Source organism: Colias philodice, chromosome 2, assembly GCF_061535455.1.
Source record: "Colias philodice isolate Cphi_HAF_F1 chromosome 2, ilColPhil1 Martin Lab GWU primary, whole genome shotgun sequence".
Classification (NCBI taxonomy): domain Eukaryota; kingdom Metazoa; phylum Arthropoda; class Insecta; order Lepidoptera; family Pieridae; genus Colias; species Colias philodice.
In genome coordinates this window covers 7,763,585-7,773,086 of record NC_143087.1, presented here as the reverse complement: position 1 = coordinate 7,773,086, position 9,502 = coordinate 7,763,585, and the positions used below count along the sequence as shown (strand labels likewise).

General features: G+C 30.8%; 1 protein-coding gene across 2 annotated transcripts in view; it reads left to right on the top strand.

The window, feature by feature from the left end:
• The first annotated feature begins 1,313 nt into the window (after positions 1 to 1,313).
• Positions 1,314 to 9,502, top strand: part of LOC149490590 (sodium/hydrogen exchanger 9B2-like) — a 42,755-nt gene continuing 34,566 nt past the window's right edge. For both annotated transcript variants that reach the window (XM_089706568.1, XM_089706559.1), the window contains exon 1: positions 1,314 to 1,573. In XM_089706568.1, coding sequence (XP_089562694.1) covers positions 1,370 to 1,573 — 204 coding nt within the window. In that variant the 5' untranslated portion in view covers positions 1,314 to 1,369. The remainder of the gene's footprint in view (positions 1,574 to 9,502) is intronic.

The following is a 9,502-nucleotide window of genomic DNA, read 5'->3' as shown; positions in this document are numbered from 1 at the left end:
GTACAGGAAAGACGTGTTTATAAGTTTTTTTTTCAATCTGATGGGCATTATCTGTTGATTTCGGATAACTGAAACAAAAATCTATGTGTTGACACCTTAATAGATTTTTGTTTCTATAAAAAGTTTCTATTTTATTGAAATTCTCCAGTTATTCACGTCTAAAGTTCAAATAAAACTATTCTATCGATTCTGGGGCGATATTACCTCACCAGTAGAGTCGTGATTCAAATAGTGCCGAAAGTTTAAATAAATCTTACATCTCTTCTAATTTAAAACAATAGAAATGGCATTCGATAATTTGGTAATACAGGTTCCTTTTTCATACAATTTAAGTTTTCTTTTGTTTAAAGAAACAAATTTTTAAAACCAATACGAGTCAAAATATCGACAATATAGTGATGTGAAAGAAAATAGTAGAGTCTAAATACTAGCCGCAAAAATAACAAGAGCAAATTCTCAATTTAATACATTTTATACAAGAGACATCTACACCTGTTTGCCAGTAATACACATTTACAATTGGACCATTTACATCTTTTTTTTTTCATTTACATCTAGGAACTTGCTCTATGTATTGGAGACATATCTATAAAGCAGTGTCGTAACATAATTGTAGATGGCGCTTTTATAAAATCGCACAAAAAATATAAAAACAAATATTATATTTGTGTACTGATTTTTACAAAATAAATTTGACCAAATTATTTTAATACTTTTCATACATATATTATATTATCAAAGGTAGTATCAAAAATGCTAGAACCTTTTTTCATTGATTATCATCACAATTATTATCTATATGAATATTTACTACTTGTGTTTATTTTATGTTATTTTTAAATTCAAGACATTTTCAGGACTATAATTTGTAAGAAAATACTAAGTCATGATAGACGTCCTTTTATTAAAATAATAATATATACACCAAAAACATCAATGAGCACGAAATTTTAAAATCATTAAAAAATTGAGTCATTAATGTGCATGATATTATTCGTTTTATCTTTTCTGACACAAGATCCCTTTAATTAATTAATAGTTATGTGGTGACATCGGCGGCAGCGTGTTCTTACAGAGTGCACGCGCGCGCCAGTTTTACCGGACTGTTGTCGCAAGCTTACATGTTGTCTACATAAATTAACACGGAAACAACCATACATCACATCATAATATAATAGTGTAAATTCTGAAATAAACAAAAACGGCGGACCGGGGTCCGCGTCACCTCCGCCTTTGGCGTGGTTCAAGGCTTTACGTGATCACAAAATCTTTCTTCCACTAAATTTAACCTGCCGAACGAACCATGCTAAAAATTGATTTTGGCTATAAAGAAGTATAATTCGTTAAGAAAAATATTAATCACGTGAAAATGAAAAATCGAGATCGTAAAGCTAAGTCGAGTAATGTAAAACCTGAGAAGAAAGGAAGTAAACAAGAAAAACAAGTAGGAAAACGTTCACCGGTATTGGGATCATCGGCCCGGCAGAAATCCAAGAGATCAGGAGTGGAGGCTGTCAAACTACACCTGGTTACCACCGGCGGCACCGGCAGGACTTCACGATCAGCCACTGCGGTAAGTACCATGTGTATACTGTGTGTATACTACTAACAATTATATACGTACCAATATTACCTCTAGACAGAAAATTAATTACTCATTGTTTGTGTAATTAAGTGTAACAATTTTTCTAGATAATTTCGATACATGCAATTATGACTTATACACCGATCTGTAATTAACCTGAATACCCAATTATGACAATAACTATTAAGAAAAAAGTGGAATACATTAATATATTTACGTTGTAATTAGCACACCAAATGAATTGCTATAATACAAATACAAAAATATAATGCTTTAAAATTAACAACGATTTAAAGTTATTCACACAGATGTAACGAATTTTAAAAATATTAAAAACCATGTGATTTGCTTCATAAGGTAATTTCTGCCCATGTAAGGAAGCCAAAATTTACGAGGTATGTTATATCCTTAAAACATGCTTAAAGTATTACAGAAACGAGTGTAGAAATCGGGTACGATCTTGAATATTAAATGACACCAACTCGTATACAAAATGCCTCCACTTTGACCATGAGGCGACGCTGAAACCATGTGATCTGTTTATCACATTTACGAAGATCGTGACAACTAAAGATTATGGACCAGTAAGAAATCTTATCACCTTGAACGACCTAATAAACAAATCAATAACTGTAATGATAGGAGACTATCCAATAATTCCATTATTAACAAAAGATAGTCAATTATTAAGGAGAGGCATCTTAATATTAGCAGCCTATAAAATTTAAATGGTATGAGCAGTCTATTATAGTTCTGACTTCTGATGTCAATAATCGAATGAATAATATTTGCAAAGCATGCAAAACCCGTGTAAAATTTTGTAATACTAACAAAAACAATACCTATATGGTATCATAGTTTACCAGCATTACATCTGTAGAATAAATGGCAATAATTTATTATTTATTGAAGATAAAAATGTAAAATATCTACACTTGTATGTAAACATCACAAATATGAGTATTGAATATGGATGATATGAAGAAAATTATAGCGAGCTATTTATCTAGAAGCAATGTAATTAAAACTAATTAAGGGAGATATTCGCATATACTGTTTGAATGATTTAGTACGTAAATTGATTTAAATTTAATTAATACAGTAGAACCTCGATAAGTTAAAGTCCAAGGGAAACACAAAATATTTTAAGTTATAGAGGTTTTAAGTTATCAAGGGTCTATCCATTTTTCACTGCTTCTATAGCTTTTAATTTATCTGCGTAGGTGAGGGTTGTTAGTTTTCTTTTTGGACTCATTTTAAGCCAGTTTTATCACACAGTAAGTAAAGTGATGTTTCCAGGACAACAATCAAAAACTTATGATGCAAGTAAGTTGTTGTCATAAAGCTAACCGCCGCAAAGCTTTGAAGAATTTCGATAAAGCAAACAATAGGTAATGTATTGTTTACGTTAACAATACATAGTAAACGTGCAAGCAATAAATACCGAAACCTTTTGTTTTGACAATCTCAAAATGACTCATTTGACAAAAAAATTTATGTTATAGAGGTTGTGGAAACATTTCTTTAAGTTACTGAGGGCCAATACAGAGATTATTTATTTAAGTTATAGAGGTTGCGTATTTTAAGTTAAAGAGGTTTTGGGCTCTGATGGGAAGGGAACATATTATTTTTTGAAGTTACAGAGGTTTTTATGTTACCGAGGTTTAAGTTATCGAGGTTCAACGTAAATATATCCACTAATACAAATTAATTAAAATCTGTTGAGTCAGAAAATACCTAAAAATAAGTGTACAAATATTCAATAAAGAATGGTAAGCGTTCAAAAACATAAAATATTTTCATCCGATTAATAAAAAAAATTAAGATTAAGAAATAAATGCTGCGAAGTTTTTAAAACTTGTGAGTAATGTAATATATTAGCGTGGTGATAAGCTAGCAGACGGAGCTTGCGAAAAGTTTAAGTAGCTTTTAACCCTTCAATTATATTTTCCTCTACTTGTGCCAAGTCAAAGGATTTTTATATCTCTCATTACAGCGAAATGAATACAAGACTCTGAAAGAGTAATATGGTGGCACCATCAAAGAACCAGATAAATACTTGAGATTTTTTCTAAATATGTATTAAATTAAAATAAATAAAAATTATAATTTGTGTAACTTTCTGGTAATTTAAAGATCTATAAATTTATTTTTATATAATTTGTATTAAAATAAAAATTTATGAAATAGTAATTTTTGATTTGCTGCGACAATTTATGATAGAGTTTTAGAGAGGAATTTATTTTACACCGAAATTAATATCAAAAATGTGATATCTGCCTGTAAAGTTTGAACCGCTAAGCGTATTTAAAAAAAGTTTGGAAAATCCAAAAGTGCACGACTCATAATGCTCATTTAATTATGAAATATATAAAAAAAAAACTTATTGTAGTTTTCGTTTTTTATTAATTGCAATTAAACGACACTGAATTAATTAATCATTCGCATTCAGTGACCTACAATCGTCGATTAGAATATTAAAAAAAAAAATTTAACTCAAATGATGGATTTTTTCACAAGTTATAGTGTTTTCAGGTTTCACACATGACGGACAGGAAAATTTTTTGACCTATTTCGGTGTTTTTTTCCAATTCTATTGAAGTAAATCAATTTTTAAAAAGTATGGGATTAATCTCCATTAAATTATCTCGACAATAGTATGCAAAATATCTTGATTCCGTGAACTAACAAGGCTATAATAATAAGAATAGCTGCAAAAATGAGGCGAAAAAAATTTTTCGATCGTAAAGCACTCTCTGATGCTTCGCATCATGAGTCGTGCAAAACACACCAATCTACTCATATTCAGTATTCTTTGTAAAGCCAAAATTAAAGATGCGTTAGTACTAAAGTAACGTGTTGAAGAAACAGCTGATTATTATTAGCAGGCGCGGTCCCAGGGGGGTGGTCACGGGGGACATGACCCCCCCCAAAATCGTACTCGATAAATTAATAGAAAAAAAATCTTATACTTACTGTACAATATATAAAAAAAACTGGCACATCTAAAGTTCCGTTTAAACCTGTTTTTAATCCCTTGCAAATGTCGAAATTTCCGCAAAATTTGCAGCTAACGGCTTCCGACTCGCACTTGGTCGGTTTTTCTTCGTAAAATTTAAAAATAAGTAAAAAAATGTATAGAAATTTTTCTCAAGTTTTTGCTTATCACTTCTATTGAATGCTTAGATCACTTAATGATCTAAGATTGAATGCGATATTTGGCGAGTACGATTGGGGGTGGAGGTTGCATGCTTTTCCAGCCGCGTGACCCCCCCTAAAATGTCAGGCTGGGACCGCGCCTGATTATTAGTAATAGGTACTATAACTAATAACTAACTAATAACTAAATAACTACTAAAGCCATATGAGTCGCTAAGTACTTAAATAATAACATAAATTCTCGTAAACTATTTCACACTTAGTACCTACAGTAATTATCCAAATTAGAACCTTAAAAAAGGTAAATAAGCATTTATTGTTTTAAATAATTCCAGTAGGTATATGACATACCTAACTTACAATAATTACAAATTATTGTGTAGAAATTATTTCAGTACTGTTTTACTTTCATTGTTTTAAACCAACAGGTACGCTAGCGTTAATTATGGGTATAGTATTAAATTACTGAATGGTTAATAGAAAACAGGCCCATATTGAAAAAGCTATGGGTCATTTGTACCACCAGGTGACCCTATCTAGAACGATCCCCTTGCCTCCATGGAGCTTGAAGTTTAAATAAAGACCTCTATGCCAGGTTTTACCTATGGTATAGGAGTCATTCGTCCGTCCATAATACATTGATATAATATTTATATGTAACTACATAAAAATAATTTACATGCAACACATAAATGCAGGTGAAAATATTAAAAAAGATAATTGTAAGTAAGTTTGATGTAATGTAAATTAATATTTGAAAAATCACTTTCTTATATTTATAATAGTTATATTCAACACCCCGTGGGTAAATCATAGATGTATGCAGACGGAGATACCTCATTCAAGGCCATCGATGGCCGGATTTTTACAGATTAAAACGCCATTGCGTTCCGTAGCACTGCTTTAGGCAGAACTGCAGGAAAGCTGTGTACTCTACCGTGTGTCCTGCCGAGCAGAGTCCCATTTACAGGCCATGACACCCCAATAATAACAATATTAAATAGATGTAAATGTATCATGAAAATCAGTATTTAAGCTGATCCCCTCGTCGTGTGCCTTTCAAGTTTCATTTTTATACCTCCGAAATTCATAACCTAGGGTAATAAATTTTATTTAGGTACTGTATTACAAACGTGTGCAACATAACTAATGAAATACATTAATATAAAATGTTCTTCGCTATAATTTATTCTTTGAGGCTTAACACTTTAATTGAATAATTGATTAAGACAAAAGTAATTTTGGTCATAATAATCACAGAAATTATATATTTTCCAGGCAGCTTGGTCTCGACGTTGTATATATACAGGGTGTAATCGTTAAGTGTGCACAAGCGATTATTCCGTAACTATTGCAGATATCAAAAAACTTTAAACTGATATCGAAAGTACTTAACCTAATGAGTAAAATGGCCATAATAAATTTTTAAAAATAAAACGAGAAATAACCAAAAATGTTACATTAAACGCTCCCATACAATTTATTTCCCATACATTTTGTATTCATAGTAGATTTTCGAAGTGACGTCCTTATTGTGCAATACAATGAGGAGGTCTATTTACAGTTTCTAAATGAACTTCCCTCCAAATTTGCGAAGTAATTAAAGCAGAAAACCAAAAAAACAAAAAAAAAAGCTAAAATCTTTCATATTAAATGTACAGGTTGATCCAAAAGTAATGATAATTGGGTATTTCCTGTGCACATAAAAATATAAAATAAATGTTTTATGCTTGCTCATGTAATCACTAAGTTATCACAAAAAAATTATATCTACAGGCCACGTTTCCAAGTATTAACATTAATTTTAATGTGAACAGTGCGAGCCAGAATGTTTCCCGACGAAAAGAAGAAACAACGCTTCGACATTTAGAGGGTTAATTTCTAAATTTTTAATGAGATCAGGATAATTTTTTGTCACGATTTGTGACCATGGGCGTTACCTGGGTTCACCATGTTTATGCTGAAACCAAGAAACAATCAATGGCCTGGATGCGAGCTTCCAAAGTGACGGTGAAGATTTTCAAAGTGAAAATTAGTGGGATAGATTAAAGCCGTAGTTTTTTGGGACGCTGAAGAAATGTGGAATATTTTAAGAAGGTAGCCACTACTACACAGGGCTCTTACTACACAGACCAAATTAAAAGATTGCGGGTAGGTTAGTAAGAAAAAGAGGCATGGCAAACTTCGGTCTTGAATGTTGGTTCACCAAGACAACGCACCAGATCACAAAGCGTCAGTTGCGATGGCTGCCAATCAAAAATCGGCATTGAAAATGCTTGAACACCCACCCTGTTTGTAAGATCTAGCTCCTAGTTAATTCTATCTCTTACCTCGGAACAAGAAACACCGTCGATACAAGAAATTTTAAGACGACAGCGAAGTGATGGCCGATTTTGAGGGGTTTTTGTAGATGAAGTCAAAGTTTTTTTTTTCTAAGTTAAGGAAAAAAAATATCGAAGTATATTATCTAGTTAGAAGACTATCTAGAGAAATACATAATTATTTTAACTGTAATGACCTTGTTTAATATTGATTATCATTACTTTTGGATCAACCCATGTACATGGGATATTCATATCTCATACTAAATGTATGGGAGGGTTTAAAGTTAATTTTTTAGATATTTCTCGTATTATTTTTAAAAATTTATTATGGCCATTTTACTCATTAGGTTAAGTACTTTCGATATCAGTTTAAAGTTTTTTGATATCTGTAATAGTTACGGAATAATCGCCTGTGCACACTTAACGATTACACCCTGTATATATATATAATATTGGGTTATGAAAATTTTGGGGATCATAAAAACTATAACATATTTTATGAGTTCACAAACGTACTATTTATTACATAATAATATATTACTACGCATCACTTAAAATTAATGGTTGCTATTTACAATGGTAAAATATTATGAAATCTTTCCATTTAAATAATTATCAGTGTTTACATTGAGAATTTTAATATTGAAGGCACAAAGCCACAATCATGTGACAGGCACTTCAATTTGTCTCGTACCTACCTACTTTATTTACAATTTTTGTGTCAGATAAATACTGTGAAATTCCGTATTATCACTTGAAAGAAGCATGCGGTAGTTTATCGTGGACAATAGCCGCTATGATCAGGTCTTTGTTTCAAATGAAGATAACACCTGTAACAAGTGTCCCTACTAATCCATATATTAACTTCTTAACAACGGATACCATATTGCGTTTTCATTCAAGCATTTCCCAGTTTGTAACCAAACACGATTGTATCAAGGCTGTTTGAAATGTGTACTTATCATACACTTGATTTAGAATTACTTTTTTTATCGCTCTTTTATTGTTCCATTCAAGGATTATTTTTTACTGATGGCTGCAGTAGCCCATGAGCGCTTTTCCAAACTTTGACTTTTCTACTTTACAACAATTTTGTAGAGTTTTTAATACTTTATAATTATATTGTAATTGTATATTGTGTCTATTATTCCCAGAATAATAATTTCGTTATATTTAAGGAATAATTGTATTCTGAGTAATAATCCGGATAAATAATCCGGAGTCGGTGATTACTACAGTATTGTATTGTAATATCATGTAATATTATATCAAGCTTAGGTAAAATGCAAAACAAGCTATAATATTAACGAATTACTAATAACATTGTTAGTTTGGGAAGTTATTTAAAAAATACTTGTTTTTCATTGAAAGTTCTCAGTAGTTCTTAGTAGTACGATATCGATTTTTCTAATAACAAGGCCTTGATCCCTTACGAGATATAGCTCATCTAAATGAGATAAGATATATTTTTGATTCATTTTACCTGAATTATTTATGATTCAGTGTCTATAAAAGAACTGGCAATTATTAATATGTTTTTTTTTTCATATTGTTCCACAAATACTTCCTATATTTGGTTAATTCTAAATAATAGTTTATCGTAAAATATTCCTTTGTCATCTTTCATTCATAGATTCGTATTTCTAGCAGGTAAAATATTGTGTTCTATCATGTCCGAGATAATAACTTTAAAATAAGGAAAACTTTTAACTCCTTTCATCATTTATTTTACAAAATAATAAATGAGAAAAATAATAAAAAAAACATTGATATCTAGATGTACCAGATTTATGTGTTTTATTGTCACGAGTGCTCTCGAAATGATACCACGCTGATTGACAATTGATGATATTATTTCTCAGTATTGTATTGAGATTAGAATAAATTATTATTTTTAAATATACATAAACATAATAATTTTGTAATAAACAGGTATTCAATAAACGTGTGGCTATAATTTTTTGCAAAACCAGTTTGCGATAGTTATGGTTAACTAGCTGTGCTCCGCGGTTTTACCCGCATTGCTCTGCTCCTGTGGATCTTAGCGTGATGATATTATATAGCCTTACAGCCTTCCTCGATACATGGGCTATCTAACACCGAAATATTTTTCAATCGGACCAGTGGTTCCTGAGATTAGCACGTTCAAACGAACAAACAAACTTTTCAGCTTTATAATATAAAAAATAGATAATAAATGCACAGGTAGTTTTTTATGTTATCTATAAATAATTATTAATAATTTTTTAAATAAAAAAATGTGAAGTACCTTATTTATGACAAGGCTAAAAACATACAATTTACATACTTAAAAAAATAATTTTCTCTAGGGAAATCATGAAAAGCAAAGCTCATTCCTAACTTGTAACATATTTAAGGTATATAGGTGAGTCTTGATTTCACAACTTCGAGCAGTTAATGTATTTTATTGTTT